We start from the raw sequence: 17,942 nt of genomic DNA on the forward strand, positions 1-17,942 counted from the left end.
ATGTTAGTAATATCGAATACCCTTTTGGATGCAATAGTGATAAAATACCAATTTCTGAGTATCTCTCTATGTTGTGAACTATTACAGATGATTTAAATCCACTAGTACTGACAGCTATCCTATAGGAGGTCTTTTTATTTTAATAATAGGAGGTCTTTTTATTTTAATAATATATGGCCATTTTATAGATGCAAATTGTATGCTCAAAGAGATTAAGTAACTTATCCAATGTCCTGTAGCTAGTAAGTGCATTTAAAATTAGGGCTATTTAATTATATTACATTATTTTATTTAATTATAATGCTTTATAGGCCATACTATGCCCCCTTAGGTAGGTGGAAGACATCCAGGTGGCAGTTAGCAGCAAATGCCTGGGACTCAAGAAAGAGGTTTCGAAGATATCAAATACTTATTAGCATATAAGTAGCATAGGAGCTGAAGACATGGGAATAGTAGATGTGTTTTCCCATGTATAGTGAATAAGGTAAGATTAAAAGAGGACTAAGGATAGTCCTAGGAACCTGTGACATTTAAGTTATGTTAAGAGAGAAGGAAGTTATGAGATATTTGTTAGGTTTTTTTAGGAAACCTGACAAGTTAATAAAATTGTTCTCCAATGTATCTTACCTATATACTGATTTGGGGTAAATAGCTTCTATGAAGAATAGCTTGCCCTCTAAATTTATTTCAAAACTTGATATTTTCTACAATATTTGAACACTTGCAAGAAAAAATACCTAAAAATGCATCTTTTTTTAATATGTGAAATGTCATTATCTACGGTAAACATTGAAGGATACGTGTTTCCTTGATTATGACATCTCTTGTGGCTTGGTGGAAAACCATTTGGTAGAAGACATAAATTATCTGACACACAAATTCATCATCTTCTTGTTGAGCTGAAAAGAAACAGAAAACTTCAAATAAAAGAATACTATATTATATACAAAATTGAAAAACATTGAGGGGAAAAATGAAGAATGAGGAAAACTAACGGTGACAAGGAGACAGGTAAAGGACAATTAGTTTAAATTATTTATAATATACGGGTGGCATGTATCATTTACATCTTAGGTTTGTTTTCTAAATTACATGATGGTGATCAGTCAAAAAATTTCATAATAATATATTTTCAGAAGTTTTAGTAAATTTGGTTGTGGTCAAACTAAATAGGTGAAATTACTTTGAAATAAAAAAATAAAAAACAAGAGTTTAAAGAGGGAAATTATATCATTTCTGAGTCCAAACCATACTACTTGAGACTGTTCATCTCAAAAGGTTGTATCTAGGAAGAACTGAGAAACAAGACATGTTTAAGAGAATAGTAATGGTGCTTTTCTGTAATTTTTGCTATTTTTTGCCACTAAGTATAAAGAAATTGATTAAATTAACTTCTAAGTCCCCAATGTGACATGGCAACACTTATCATCACTTGTGGGGACTTCTTTTATATTTTGGTGCCTTATAAAAAAATTATTCAAATAATTCTAATTTGTAACATAAACCTGGTTTTATTTTGTCTCTATAATGTTGACCTCACATGAGAAAAATGGTTCATAAAAAATCACATCTTCTAAGTTTTTGGTAGAAATTAGACTGTTATAAACAGGTTTTTTCTTTGTTGAATAATGTTAACAAAATTAAACTTTACTTATTGGTATGAAGTAATAAAGTAATTTTAGTTCCAATCAATTATACTAGTAAAGAGGAATGTTACATAATCATACAAACTAATTAAGAAATGTTTATTATCATGAAAAGAAGACTTTAACAGAAGAGCAGATGACCACTGATTAATATATGTAATGGCAAAAGCAAATACTTATAGAAATCCAATTTTTAGATACCGGTTATGAAGTTTGATTTACTAATAGTCTGCTAACAACTCTTTGCAACAGATCAGTGCTATCTGTTAGACAAAGATTTACAGGTCAACAGAGCATCCAACTAGCTGTGTGGAATAAATTTGGTCCCCTCAAAGTCCAACTGTTCCAAATAATTGTTCTCACTAACCTGCCAGTCTCTTAGACTACTTGGGTTAAAATTTTATTAATTTCTCTCTTGGTATATAGTGTTCCCTCACTTAACCCCAAGGGTTTTAATCTTGAAAATCCATATATATTCATAAAAACAGTCATATACAGCCTCTGCCTGTGATAACCACATGTCACAGAACATCAAAATATAGTAAAACACTGAGCTGGCTCTGTTATTATCTCTCAGTCATAATCAAAATGGGACAGCAATTCAAGGACCCAGATCATTTTGTTTCAACTTTCTCCAGCTCACCACAAAATTCTCATTCTGCCAACTACATTATCTTTACTTTCACCTCTCAACTACCTGGTCTTTTAATTATTTCTAATCTGAAAACTCCTGGCTGTGTGAAAACTGCACCAAAACCAATACATAAACACTATTTGTAGACATACTTCAAATATGGAGGCACTATCTCTAGATGACCATTAAAATGCATTATGTTAAAGAATTTACAAATCAAACTTTTAAAGATTTAGAAGAGAAAAATGGGCAAAAGACTTAAATAGGCACTTCACTTTATTAGCCATATCCAATAACCTGTAAATACAAATAAGTACTCAATTTCATTAATTATTAGGGAGATGCAAATTAAAACCACAATGAGTGATACCACTATGAAGGCTATAATTAAAGATGCTGGATGCCAAAATATGTTGGTGATGTAGAATAACTGGAACTTTTGTACATTGCTGGTGGGACTGAAAATTGGCACAACTACTTTGGAAAACAAAGTAGTTGGCATTATTTCTAAAGCCAAATATATGTGTACTCTGTTCTGCTCCTAAGTATGTGTCTAACAGAAATAGGTAAATATGTTCACTAATTGAAGCGCTTAAGAATGCTCATAGGAGCATTACTTATAATAATAGCCCATAATTACAGGAAAAAACTGTAAAAAACTCAAATACATGGAGGTTAAGCAGTGCACTACTAAATAACCAAGAGATCACTGAAGAAATCAAAGAAGAAATAAAAAAACACATAGAAACAATGACAACGAAAACATGATGAACCAAAACCTATGGGATGTAGCAAAAGCAGTTCTAAGATGGAAGTTTATAGCAATTTAATCTCACCTCAAGAAACAATGAAAATCTCAAATAAACAATCTAAATCTAACCTTACACCTAAAGCAACTAGAGAAAGAAGAACAAAGAAAACCCAAAGTCAGTAGAAGGAAAGAAATCATAAAGATCAGAGAAGAAATAAATGAAATAGAAATGAAGAAAACAAGAGCAAAGATCAATAAAACTATAAGTTGCTTCTTTGAGAAGATAAACAAAATTGATAAACCTTTAGCTGGACTCATCAAGAAAAAAAGACAGAGGATATAAATCAGTAAAATTAGAAATGAAAAAGGAGAAATCACAACTGACACCACAAAAATACAAAGAATTATAAGAGACTATTACAAACAACTCTATGTCAATAAAATGGACAACCACAAAGAAATGGACAAATTCTTGGAAAGGTACAATTTTTCAGGAATGAACCAGGAAGAATTAGAAAATATAACCAGACCTATCACAAGTAATGAAATTGAAATTATAATTAAAAATCTTCCAACAAACAAAAGTCCAGGATGCGATGCCTTCACAGGCAAATTCTATCAAACATTTAGAGAAGAGCTAACACCTATCCTTCTCAAACTCTTCCAAAAAATTGCAGAGGGAGGAACACTCCCAAACTCCTTCAGCGAAGCCACCACTACCCCAATACCAAAATCAGACAAAGATATCACAAAAAAAGAAAATTACAGACTAATATCACTGATGAACATAGATGCAAAAATCTTCAACAAAATACTAGCAAACAGAACCCAACAACACATTAAAAGGTTCATACACCATGATCAAGTGGGATTTATCCCAGGGCTGCAAGGATTCTTCAATATATGCAAATCAATCAATGTGATACACCATATTAACAAATTAAGGAATAAAACAATATGATCATGTCAATAGATGCAGAAAAAGCTTTTGACAAAATTCAACACCCATTTATGATAAAAAGTCTCCAGAATATGGGCACAGAAGGAACCTACCTCAACATAATAAAGGATATATATGACAAACCCACAGCACACATCATACTTAATGGTAAAAAACTAAAAGTATTTCCACTAAGATCAGAAACAAGACAAGGATACTCTTGCCACTCGTATTCAACATAGTTTTGGAAGTCCTAGCCACGGTAATCAGAGAAGAAAAAGAAATAAAAGGAACACAAATTGGAAAAGAAGAAATAAAACTGTCACTGTTTGCCGATGACATGATACTATACACAGAAAATCCTAAAGATGCCACTAGAAAACTGCTAGAACTAATCCATGAATTTGATAAGGTTGCAGGATAAAAAATTAATGCACAGAAATATCTGACATTCCTATACACTAGCAACAAAAAATCAGAATGAGAAATCAAGGAAACAATCCCATTTACCATCACAACAAAAAGAATAAAATGCCTAGGAATAAACCTATTTAAGGAGGCAAAAGACTTGTACTTAAAAACCTATAAAACACTGATGAAAGAAATCAAACATGACATAGGCAGATGGAGAAATATACCATGTTCTTGGATGGGAAGAATCAATATTGTGAAAATGACTATACTACCAAAAGCAATCTACAGATTCAAGGCAATCCCTATCAAACTACCAATGGCATTCTTCACAGAATTAGAACAAAAAATTTTACAATTTGTATGGAAACACAAAAGACCCCGAATAGCCAAAGCAATCTTGAGAAAGAAAAATGGAGTTGGAGGAATCAGGCTACCTGACTTCAAATTATACTACAAAGCCATAGTAATCAAGACAGTATGGTACTGGCACAAAAACAGAAATATAGATCAATGGTGCAGGACAGAGAGCCCAGAGATAAACCCATGCACATATGGTCACCTAATCTATGACAAAGGAGGCAAGAACATAAAATGGAGGAAAGACAGCCTCTTCAGTAAGTGGTGCTGGGAAAACTGGACAACTACATGCAAAATAATGAATTTAGAACACTACTTAACACCACACACAAAAATAAACTCCAAATGGATTAAAGACCTAAATATAAGACCAGACACTATAAAACTCTTAGAGGAAAACACAGGAAAAACACTCTTTGACATAAACCACAGCAAGATCGTTTTTGACTCACCTCCTAGAGTAATGAAAATAAAAACAAAAATAAATATACAGGACCTAATTAACCTTACAAGCTTTTGCACAGCAAAGGAAACCATAAACAAGATGAAAAGACAACCCTCATAATGGGAGAAAATAGTTGCAGATGAAGCAACGGCAAAGGACTAATCTCCAAAATATAGAAACAGCTCATGGAGCTCAATATGAAAAAAACAAACAACCCAATTAAAAAATGGGTGGAAGACCTAAACAGACATGTCCCCAAAGAAGACATACAGAAGGCCAAGAAGCACATGAAAAGATGCTCAACATCACTAATTATTACAAGAATGCAAATCAAAACTCCAATGAGGTTATCACCTCACACCAGTCAGAATGGCCATCATGCAAAAATCTACAAACAATAAATGCTGGAGAGGGTATGGAGAAAAGGGAACTGTTTTGCACTGTTGGTGGGAATGTAAATTGATACAGCTACTATGGAGAACAGTATGGAGGTTCCTTAAAAAACTAAAAATACAACTACCATGTGACCCAGCAATCCCACTACTGGGCATATACCCTGAGAAAACCATAATTCAAAAGGACACATGTACCCCAATGTTCACTGCAACACTGTTTACAATAGCCAGGACATGGAAACAACCTAAGTGTCCAATGACAGATGAATAGATAAAGAAGATGTGGTACCTATATACAATGGAATATTACTCAGCCATAAAAAGGAATGGAATTGGGTCATTTGTAGAGACGTGGATGGACCTAGAGTCTGTCATACAGAGTGAAGTAAGCCAGAAAGAGAAAAACAAATATCGTATATTAATACGTATGTGGAGTCTAGAAAAATGGTACAGATGAACCTATTTCTAGGGCAGGAAGAGAGACACAGATGTAGAGAATGGACATGTGGACATGGGGGGAAGGGGAGGGTGGGATGAATTGGGTGATTAGGTTTGACATAAATACACTACCATGTGTAAAACAGCTAGTGGGAACCTGATTTATAGCACAGGGAGCTCAGCCTGGTGCTCTGTGATGACCTAGATGTGGGGGAAGTGGGGGAGGGAGGTCCAAGAGGGAGGGCATATAGGTATACATAGAGCTGATTCACTTCATTTTACAGCAGAAACTAACACAACATTGTAAATCAATTTTACTCCAATAAAAAATAAATAGATTAGAAAAGAAAACAAAAACAACCACCCTACTATCAATCAATAGTAAAAAGGAAAAATAGTGGTATATTTATTTACACAGCAATAAAAAGAAACATAGTTCTGTACAAAACATAGACAAACCTCACATTTATAGGGAAAAAGAAACAAGACTCTATTTCTGAAAAGCTGAAAATCAAGCAGAATTCATCTATGGGTGATAAAAAGAAAAATGGAAACCACTCTGGCGAAGGTGGTAATGACTGGGAGATGGCAGGAGAGGGACTTCTAGGGTGCTGGTAATGTTTCATTTCCTTATATGAGTGGGAATAACATGAGAGCGCTCATTTTGAAAATTCATTGTGCTATACATACTTACAACTTGTGTTCTTTATGCATTATACCTGGTACAGGAAAGACTGAGATTAGAGGGTCTTTTTAAGCTTTCCATATTAGTATATTTAACTTCTATACTAATTAGCTACTTTTAATATATATCTGCTATGGGAAAATTGTATCCCTCCAAAAATTCATATGCTGAAGCCCTAATACCAAATGTGACTATATTCGGAGATAGGGCCATAAGGAAATAAGTAAGGTTAAATGAGGTCATAAGGGTGGAGTCCTGATCCCATAAGATTAGTAACCTTATAAGAAGGGATACCCAAGCACTTGTGTGTGCTCATGCTTTCTCTCTCTCCCTCTCCCCCACTTCCTCTGCCCACCTGCCATATGAGGATGTTAGGACACAACAAGAAGGTGGTCTTATGCAACCCAGGAAGAAAGACCTCACCAGGAATCAAATTGGCTGGCACCCTGATAGACTTTCCAGCCTCTAGAACTATGAGAAAATACATTTCTGTTGTTTAAGCCACCGAGTCTGTGGTATTTTGTTATGGCGACCTGAGCAGACTAACACAAGGTCCTAGAGAACTTGGCCCTAATAAAATACTATTAGAGTCAGACAAATTTTGTATGCAATATGGAAAACGAAACCTGGGCCCTTAAGAGCAAAACAAAGGTAAGGGGAAGACTATCTAGGCCTCCGCTATCCAGTATTGTGACCATAGCCATTATGGCTAGTTAATTTTAATTAAATTTAATTTAAACTCCAGGTTCTCAGTCCCAACTGCCACATTTCAAGTATTCAATAGCCACATGTGTTGGACAGTGAAGATGGAGAACATTTTCTTCACTGAATAAAGTTTAGAGGACAATACTATATATATGGATCTAGGAGGGAATATGCTGATTAGAATTAGCTTCCAAATAAACTTTTCTGATTAGAAATCAAGATATTCAAAAAAGGGTTTGTGCAAGATAGGAGATCCAATTCAACCAAAACAAAGCTCAACATAAAGAAGAAATAATGGTGGAATATTAGTTGTTCGAGGCTGATAAGAGGAGGGTAGTGTCTGTAAAATTGGTCCTGAATCACTTTATAGCAACATTCTTAACTCTGCAACCTAAAGCTATTTGATACTATGCTATCTAATCCCAGTAAAGGTATATTTAATTCATTTTCCTAACTATATAATTTAAGTTGCTATAAGATGAATAATACAAGATAAATAATATTTCATGATTGCAAATTCCACATTTAAAAATCTAAACTCACAACTTGTTTATATATTAGCATAAAAATAAATTAAGATAAATTATAATTTACCATTTAGCAACTCAATGAGTGCAGGGATTATCCCAGATTTGGCTAGCAACGCAGCACAAGAGTCATCCATAGATACAGTTCCAATCATTATAACCACTTCTAAAACAAGGTCATCTTCTGCAGCACCTAGTAAAGTCAAATCACAGAAAGTTTTCATTGAAATGTCCTGATACAAATCCTTTTATATTGCCAAAATTCTAATTCACAGAAAAGATACTAAAAGCTATTAAATCAGTTCTTATGAATCCTTAACACGCTTATAAATGTGTCCTTTTCCCAAATTTCCATGTTCGCGGAATTCCATTCCATGCTGACAGTTCGTGGCGGTGGGGCAGTAGAGAGGTGGAGATAAGTCTTTGAAAATACAAATGAATGGCAATGTAAACACAGAAAATAGAAGAGTCATTTGAATGCCTCAGAGAACTTAGTGTGTGCATGTGAACTCGTGTAGAGCGGGATAGTATTTAGTAATTTTTAAAAGGCAGGATAAAAAAAATAAGAAGGCAGGATAGGAAAGGGAAACTAATATTAAAAAAACATATTGTTGGGGAAGAGAGTACATACATATACGAGGAGAACTAGTGACTGCCTTTCTGAGAGAAAGAAACGAACTAGGACTAGAACTAGAGGTGTGGGAAGAAAATTTGTTACGTAGTACAATAATGGTCACAAAATACTGTTCTAGCAGCCTTATCCACAACAGAAAGAAATAACTTAATGATTACGCAGAAGTGAAATATTTAGCACAGACCTGGTTTGAGTTTATCCTTGAGGTACGGAACCAGCTTATACTCCTTAAGAACCAATTCCCAGTCTAAGTCTGGAATGGTCAAATTTGCAAGAGTTCCTAAACATTCAATCACAAACTCCTCCTCTTCATCATTAGAGATTTGAGCTGCAAGGTCCCCAACATAATCCTGAATATAATAGAATTTTAATACAAATTTAAAATATGATTTCTGCAGAAGAACCAATCTAATAATTTAACCCATAGGAAGAAAAAGTATCAAATGTGATTCTCTTGTTTTAATAACCTTGAGCTAAATTGCTAAGGGAGACTATGGTGAACTGGTGCAAACTGGAGTGAGGATGAAAAGGTTAGGGATAGGGATCGTAAAACAAAAACAACATTAAAACTTAGGTTGAGATTTCTAGGAGCTAAACTTACAAGGAAGTTGAAGAAAAACCAACTTGGGTCATGAATTAATATTTGACAAGAGCTAAGGAAGAGTTATACTTCCACACACAGCACTTTAAAGCTTTAATTCTCAGGCTATTTTAATAGACAGAAAGCCAAAAATTATACTTACAATAAATAAATTTTTAGTTGGTCCATCATGCTGGGAAATGTTCCTAATCATTTTCATCAGCAGTGGATCCTTGAACTTCAGAGCCCTCTTCATGAGCATCTTCAGGCCATTTCCTGATAATAAAAACAAAAAAATTCCCCCAATAAAGGTTCATTTAAATTTAATGATTTTTAAAAATTTTGGTTCTCAAAAAACCCCAATTTACACACAGAAAATATGTAAATATTAGGTGTACAATTAATTTTAATAAATGTATGTCCCTGTGTAATTCGTACCCATATCAAGACACAGAATATTTCCATTCGATGCAGAAAGTTCCCTTGTGCTTAGTCAATCTTAGTCCCCCAATACAATTACTTTTCTTCTTTTCTCTTCCTTTTCCTCTTCCTCCTCTTCCCCTTTTTCTTATTTTTTCTTTTTAAACACAGATTAGTTTTGCCTCTTCTAGAATTTCACATAAATGGAAGCACAATATGTATATGAAATATGTACCACAAAGTTTTAAAATGTAAATACTTTTTGACCCATAAAAATTGTACTTCTAGGAATTTATCCTAAGAATGTAAAAATGGAAACATGAAAGATCCAGAGAAAGGAAAATTACTGTAGCGTTGCTTGTAACAGAAAAGAAGTGGCAACAAACTAGCAGATTAAACTATGGAAAATCCTTTAATGGATTATTTTGCAGCTACTGGCAATTATGTTTTATTAAAGTATTTAATCATATGGAATGATATTCAGATATTAACTTCAAAAAACATGTCACCATATATAGAGAGAATCCCATTTTAATTTAAAAATATGCAGAAGCATTGTACCAAAGTTTTACCTATAATTATCTCTGGATAGTGGGAGTAAAATTTTTAATTTTTTCCTATTTGCTCATTTGTACTTTTTATAATGAACATGTATACTTCTCAAATACGAAAAAACTATTGAGCAAACTCTGAAATATCATAATGTATGATGAATCATTTTATGAAGATACTATAGAAACAAATATCTAATACATTTGTATTGCAACATCTTACACTGTAACAGATTGCTCTGCAAATAAAAAGTTTTATTTCATCTAGAAAATATTTTTAAAAATCAAATTTCAATTAAGGGTAACTGACCAAATGGTTTATAAAATGTTACTAAAGGGTAAGCGTTTCTACTTATGATGTAAGAAGATTCTGAGTCTGACACTTAAGGATTATAGCTATAATTTTTAAAACTATTTAAAAATAGGATTTACTTATTTACTATAATTCTTAACTCCTTATTATCTATTTTCCATCATATGACAATAGCATATGATAGAGGTTCTCTATGAAGCTCAAAGGCACTAACCTTCACAGATAAGCTGTACGTTCCTTTTGTTAGCAGCTAGATTAATGCAGAAAGAAATGAGTTCCAAGTCAATTCGTTCATCCGAACATTCAAAGAGCATCTTCATTAACTAGCAAGAAGCACAAGACATATTTTACTCAAAAAACCCCCAAACACACAAAAAAACCACAGGCACTATTTTATCACAGTATGTTACCTTAGATTGTATGTTGGAAATAATATAATACAATTACATTTTCAACATAGAAGTGGTAGGCTTTTACTATTGAATAACTGAAAGCTTAATGAACTATAAGATGCTCAGCATTCAATATGAACTTCCAAGTACACTGGAGAATATAAGAGAAATATTACATAAAGCCTTTGCATTTAAGGAATTTAAAATGTTGTGTGGAAGTAGACCATTCTGAGCAATGAAAATAGCTTGTGCAAAGGTTACAAGGCAGGAAAAAAAGTCATTCTTCTGAAGAATTAAGAGAAGGCAAGCATGGTTGGAGTGAGGGAAATAGTGTTAAGAGATAAGGTAAAAGCCAGATCACGCAGGATTCTGAAGTACACGTTAAGGATTTTGGGCTTCACCCTAAGGTAAATGGGAAGACATTAAAGGCTTCCAAATAAGGAAAGTGTCAGGATAAGATTTATGTTTTGAAAAGATCTGGTCAATGTAGAAAATAGACTGAAATAGGGTAAGAAAATGTGGCAAAACCATCTAAGGGGCTCATGGAAAAGTCGAGGTATGATGATGGCTGCCTGGACTAGGTAGAGCAGTGGGGATAGAGATAAAAAGAATGGCTCAGAGATACATTTAGGAAAGAGAATCAAACTGGGATTTAATAACTGACTAGGTGTTGGGGTTAAGGGAGAGGAAGGGTCAAAGATGACTCACAGGTTTCTGCCCTAAACAGCAACATGGATGGTGGTGCTAACATTTACCAAAAGACAGAAACCAAAGTAGGAGAAAACTTTAAAGGGAAGACAGTAATTTTGGTTTTGGACAGGCTGAATTTAAGCTGCGTATGTGACAGTCTAGTGCAGATAGTCAGTAAAAGTTATAAACAGAAGTTTAGAAGACATGATTGGACTGAAGGTATAATTTTAGTAATTGTCATTTATAGTTGATAACTGAACCTGTAAAGCTAGACCCAATCATTTGGGAGTGTGTATAAAATAAGAAACGAGGGCTTCCCTGGTGGCGCAGTGGTTGAGAGTATGCCTGCTGACGCAGGGGACGCGGGTTCGTGCCCCGGTCCGGGAGGATCCCACATGTTGCAGAGCGTGTGGGCCTGTGAGCCATGGCTGCTGAGCCTGTGCGTCCGGAGCCTGTGCTCCGCAACGGGAGAGGCCACACAGTGAGAGGCCCGCGTACCGCAAAAAAAAAAAAAAAAAAAAAAAAAAAAGAAACAAACTCTACTTAATGATAAGAGAAAGGGAAGGGACTTCCCTGGTGGCACAGTGGTTAAGAATCCATCTGCCAATGCAGGGGACACAGGTTCGAGCCCTGGTCCAGGAAGATCCCACATGATGTGGAGCAACTAAGCCCGTGCACCACAACTACTGAGTCTGCGCTCTAGAGCCCACAAGCCACAACTACTGAGCCTGCGCGCCACAACTATGGAATCCCACGTGCCTAGAGCCCCTGTTCTGCAACAAGAGAAGCCACTGCAATGAGAAGCCAAGACACTGCAACAAAGAGTAGTCCCCGCTCGCTGCAATTAGAGAAAGCCCGTGTGCAGCAACAAAGACCCAACCCAGACAAAAATCAATCAATCAATTTATTTTAAAAAAAGAGAGAGAGAAAGGGAAGATGGGTCTGAGAAGCAGCAGACAGAAAAGTAGGAAGAAAAAGGCAGGCCACTTATGCCATTTAGCAGTAATCTATATTTGTCATGATGAGAGATAGTTGCTATGTAATAAAGGAGAAATGAACAAATCTTAAGCTATACTTTTGAGAAGCTTGTCTACTATTATTGGTAAATAGCAAATTAACTTAGTGCATATTATATAAATATATTTTTCTCTTAGTCAAATTGCTAACAACATATGGAAGTCAATCCTAAAATTTATAACCTAAAAGTTTCTTATGTTTTATCTCGGCAGATACCTTTTTAGATCAACATGCCTTTGTTGACTGGTTAGACCCTATTTTGTTAAAACTTGTTTTGGTTATTCTCTATGTTAGTTCCCAATAACTTCTAAGTTTCAAAAAGGATACATGGTGAACACACAAAATTAATCTTATTTCTGTATGCTAGCAATGAACAACTGGAAACCAAAATTTAAAAAGCAAATACACTCACAATTGCTCCCCAAAATACTTAGATATAATTCTAACAAAACTATATGTATATATATAAAATTCACTATTTGCTGAGAACTACAAAAACACTATAGCTGGTGAATGGTTGGCATGTATCATGCCTTTTCCCAGAGAGCACTTCTTTAACACAAATGTTGCTGCTAGTGGAATCTTTAATCACTAATACTTAATAATGTTGTACAACAAAAAAATTCTATGGCGAAGATAAAATAATCTTAATTTATTGGATATACTTTGAACAGATTTTGCTACCTATTAACTGCCAACTAAAATTAATTTACAAATTAATAAAAATATAGGTGACAATCCTCTAAAAATGTAAATATATTCAGTATGTTTTTCATACTCTAATTAAAAACCCATTATAGATTTCTTCCAAACCTCCTAATACAAGAAGCTTTTTAAAAATAACAAAAGTGTGTTTGTTACATCAATGCCAATGCTAGCAAGGCAAAATATCTGTTGCTGTTTACTTGAAATTAACCTTGAAGTATGAAATTTGCCCTTAAGAACGGTGTTACAGGGTGATTTGTTAGAAGCTGAGGGTTTTTGTTTTGCCTTGTTTTTGTAATTTCCACATTAAGTCCTGTGGTGAAATATTCAGGAGCTAGCTTTTTAAAAAATAATGCATGGTTTAAAACCTTATCCAACACTTACATCCCCAAATCAAGAGAAATCACGACTAAGTGTGAATGAAATACATCATGATATAGAATTAGTTTTTCATAATAAGAAAGAGAAACATTTCAATTTTAAAGTGTTCACATTTTAAAATAATAGTTTAGTTCAAGCTCTATGTGCAACACTGTCTTTGACTGCTACCCATAGCACTTCAGAAGTAAGTGAAATTGCTGACAACTAGGAAATACTAAAACTAGATTTGTTCTGTTTTAACTATGTCCATTGTCATCTTTTACTAATTTAACAGGAAGGCACTAAAAGGCTTCAGCCTGTGCAATGAAGAGGCAATAGTGTTCAATCAGACAAGTCCCATATTGAGTATCAGATACCAAAGACCCAGGACTGAAATCACTGTGTCTAGACTCTCTGGCACCTGACTTCACTTATTTACCAGTGACCAGAGGCCAACCCCTACAGCTCTCTGTATTCACATATACCTCTGCCACCCCCACCCCCCTACCCAAACATCTTTGAATGATTATGGCAGAACTTTGCATGCCTCAGGAATCTCTTCTGACTGGCTACTCCCTAACTCTGCTGTTTGAAGTGATGCTCTGGTTTCTGAACTTCAGCAGATAATGGCAGGCAGGAGCAAAGGGGGCTGTCAGAAAGGACGTTTACCAGCATTCAGCTCAAAAGAAGCATGTAGATCAAAGAGGGGCCAAATAGGACAACTGTGGTAGAAAACATGTGGATTACTATGAAGATTCTTGCGCACTGTTCTAGGTAAAATGTTAAATAACACCATGACATCATTACCTAAACATGTACTTTGGCCATTCTATTACCAATAAATACTTTTATAAGCATCTGGATGGGATTTCCACCTATTTAAACAAAACATGCATCTTAGAGGTCTAAATAACAATGAACTGTTAATGTGTACTCTTAACTATTATTAGAATACAACCGTTAACTCCTGGTTATCCCCAAGTACGCTTACCTGGAACAACTCACCCATTGAGACCATTAAGATCATACATAAAGAAAGACTTGCCCTGACCCCCAAGTTTTACAAAATAGTGGCATAATAGAGGGAAAAAATGAGAATATATTGGATAATTAGAGGCAATAAAGTACAAAAGAAGCAAAGCAACATAATATTGGGAGAGATTATGAGGCATGTTGACTTTATAACATCTACTCTGAATGTTAAATAATTTACAAAAGTGAGCTCTAATTATAGGCTTATGTTAGAGCATCTCACAGTCTATTTCCACCAAAGCCCAGCTCTTTAAGAATGAGAAATCAATAGAATCATTTTTCCCCCAAAAGACCATGACCATACACTAGATACAACCTCTTAAGGTTAATCTTATTTATGAAATGCTATTCCATGAGCCCAATGTTAACACATTGTTTATTTCGACTAATAAAATTCTGATGAAAAATTTTTAAAAGTATAGGTTTATCCTATAAAACACATATAAGAAAGGGAGTATTTAAATTGGACTCTGAGTGGTTCTAAAATAATGAGAAGCATTTACAAATGGCACCTTATTATTATTTTTTTTAAAATTTTTATTTATTTATTTTTTAACAGCTTTATTGGAGTATAATTGCTTTACAATGGTGTGTTAGTTTCTGCTTTATAACAAAGTGAATCAGTTATACATATACATATGTTCCCATATCTCTTCCCTCTTGCCTCTTGGCACCTTATTTTTGTACAGTGTTTCACAGTTTATAAAGTTCCTTTACATATGTATCTAATGGAATTAAAGAATATGACCATATTCCACATTTTTTTAATCACTGAAATGAATATGAATGACAATTGAACCACTGCTTTCTTACTTTCAAAGTTATTTTAGGCTTCTCATTTGAAAAATTCATTTGTAATACTTGACAGTATTTACTAAACAAAAATTAATGTGCATAATTTCAAAGTGAACAGAGTATTACATTAACTCTAATATATTCCAAACTTCAGATATGGTTTTATTTAATAAGTAGGTTAATCAGTTGTTATCACAAATGAGTTCAAAGCTTTGTTAGTATTATAAACATTACTTCAAGGAGTCAATACTTCTGAGAGGAGTATCGTTTTAATTCCTGAAGGAAGCTCGGAAATTTCAATTTAATCCAAATTTGCTTTCCATGATTCTTTTATTTTACAATGTACTTTTACAATTGGTACTGGGTGGCAATCAAACCATGTCAACTTTTCCCCAAATATGTCAAAGTTGAGCCTTATAAAGTACAAGTTATAGGCTGGATAGCACTTTAGGAACAAACATACTATTCTAGAGTACCATTTGGTTTCTCAAAATATGGCCTCATACTAAAAAGTTTCAGGATGTTTACAACATAATTTGATAACATACCCTCACTATTCTTACCAGGGTTGAGCTTTAAAAACAAAATATAATAAACTAAAACCCCAAAACACTGACCACTGAGTGAATTTTGGAAGATTCTGTTCATGAAATACAGACCACAAATGTTCTGAAAACCCCACTGCAGAAATGTTTGATGTTAGAAAATTATCTGGCAAGGAAACACACATGAATGTTGTTCTTGAAAAGGTATGGGAGAATTTTCTACAAAGTCTTCAACTGCAATAATAATAATGTTTCAAAAGTAACTTAAACAGGCTTTAATTTCTGAATATTTATTGAAAATAAAGTTTCATGTTTTATGTTTGAGATTGTAAATTCTAGGGCATAGAGATAAGGGTAACTCCAAATTAAATATTTAACAAAAATGTTTTCCATCTCTTTTTAGTGTACATTTATTTCTCTTTTATTTAATGTTATTCTCTTTAAAAATCTAATCTAGATAAAAACAGTCAATCTAGACAAAAATATTATTCTTTTATCACTGCTTTCCAATTCATATCCTGTAGTCAGTGAAGTTCTGACATTAAATGGGATTGGAAAAGGAATACCCTTTGAAACTGTGAAGGAAAAACCCCTTGAAACATATGAAGTGAGACTGTAGTAAATCATCTGTAATCTCCCTTTGACATGGCTACTCTTTTATTGACAACTTGTTTGACAAAGAGTTTGATTACACTTTGTATCGGCTGTAGTCTGACATGTGTTATCTCTATAAGAAGCCTTGCCTTGTTAGATAAAATATGCTGCATATTTGAAGGATGTCTACTTTCTGTAAACAAGCATAATTAGTTTATCCCCTGGTATAAAAGCCTAAGAAATTATCCTTGAGAGTTTATCAGTTTTTTAATTGCGTGTAGATAAAGTATTAAAATTCTGGAATAGCAAATTCAATTTTTAGAACCGTTTTATTAATTTGGGATGAATAGAAGGATTAATAAGAATTAATAAAAAGGAAAACTATGGCCTATTTTTAACTACATAAAAATTATTTGCCAAATAATATACATATAATAACTTACATTAGGCTAATAAGGAATTACGTAGTAGGAGTCTTAAGAGGATTACTTTAATAAGTATGACTTACTATACATATTCTTCTAAAGTGTCTTTTAAAAGTGTTATTTTTATTGCATATTATACATCCTGCAATTTTGCTTTTTCTATTTTAGAAAGCCACATTATAAAAATAATATTAAAAATCAGCCTAACTAGTGTTCCAATCATCAGATAGTATTCAAATTAGTAGAGCTCAGTTTAATGAAGGTTAATGGCACAAGTGATTCCATGAATGTAAATTCCCTAAGAGTAAAATTACACATGTATAGAATCTCCACCATTATAGTCTATGAAAAAAAATCGCTAAACTCCTTCAAGACAAATAAACCTAACATATGAAATATATCAAGCAACTGAGTTATAGCAAAAATCTTTCTTGAGAACAGTGCTATAAAAATAAAAGTATTTTGATGAAGCATTTTCCCATCAGAGAACACAAAGCATTTAAAATCGTCAACCACAAACAAAATTAAAGGGCAAATGACAAAGTTGGGAAACGTCTGTAATATGACAAGGAGTTAAAATAGTTATTATACATAGAGATATTATTTATTAATCCTAAAATATTGACACGCCAATGGAAAAATTATCAAGGGACATGAATGATAACATAATATCAACAATAAGCATGGGAAAAATGTTCAACCTCACCAATATTCACAGAAATGCAAATAAAATGCAAATAAAAAGAAATAGAGACACTCCATTTTTAGAGAAATGATAGTATCCAGTGCTGTTCAAAGTGAAGTGACAATTGGAAAAAAATCAACTCACATCTTTTTAGAAGGTAATTTGGCCATATTGTGTCAAATACACAAAATACCTTTTGACCTAGTAATTCTACTTTTAGGAATTTAAACTAAAGAAAAAATCGAGATATGGTTAAGCTTTTACATA

At 33.6% G+C, this 17,942-nt stretch overlaps 1 protein-coding gene across 2 annotated transcripts in view; it reads right to left on the reverse strand.

Annotated features, from left to right (window-relative positions):
• The window catches only part of KIFAP3 (kinesin associated protein 3), a 160,249-nt gene that overhangs the window by 54,828 nt on the left and 87,479 nt on the right, over nt 1–17,942 (reverse strand). For both annotated transcript variants that reach the window (XM_059042201.2, XM_067030492.1), the window contains exons 12-16: nt 10,650–10,758; nt 9,315–9,427; nt 8,756–8,921; nt 8,005–8,130; nt 801–899 (exon numbers count right to left, since the gene is read on the reverse strand). In XM_059042201.2, coding sequence (XP_058898184.1) covers nt 801–899; nt 8,005–8,130; nt 8,756–8,921; nt 9,315–9,427; nt 10,650–10,758 — 613 coding nt within the window. The remainder of the gene's footprint in view (nt 1–800; nt 900–8,004; nt 8,131–8,755; nt 8,922–9,314; nt 9,428–10,649; nt 10,759–17,942) is intronic.

The sequence above is a fragment of the Kogia breviceps genome, chromosome 1, assembly GCF_026419965.1.
Source record: "Kogia breviceps isolate mKogBre1 chromosome 1, mKogBre1 haplotype 1, whole genome shotgun sequence".
Taxonomy (NCBI): domain Eukaryota; kingdom Metazoa; phylum Chordata; class Mammalia; order Artiodactyla; family Physeteridae; genus Kogia; species Kogia breviceps.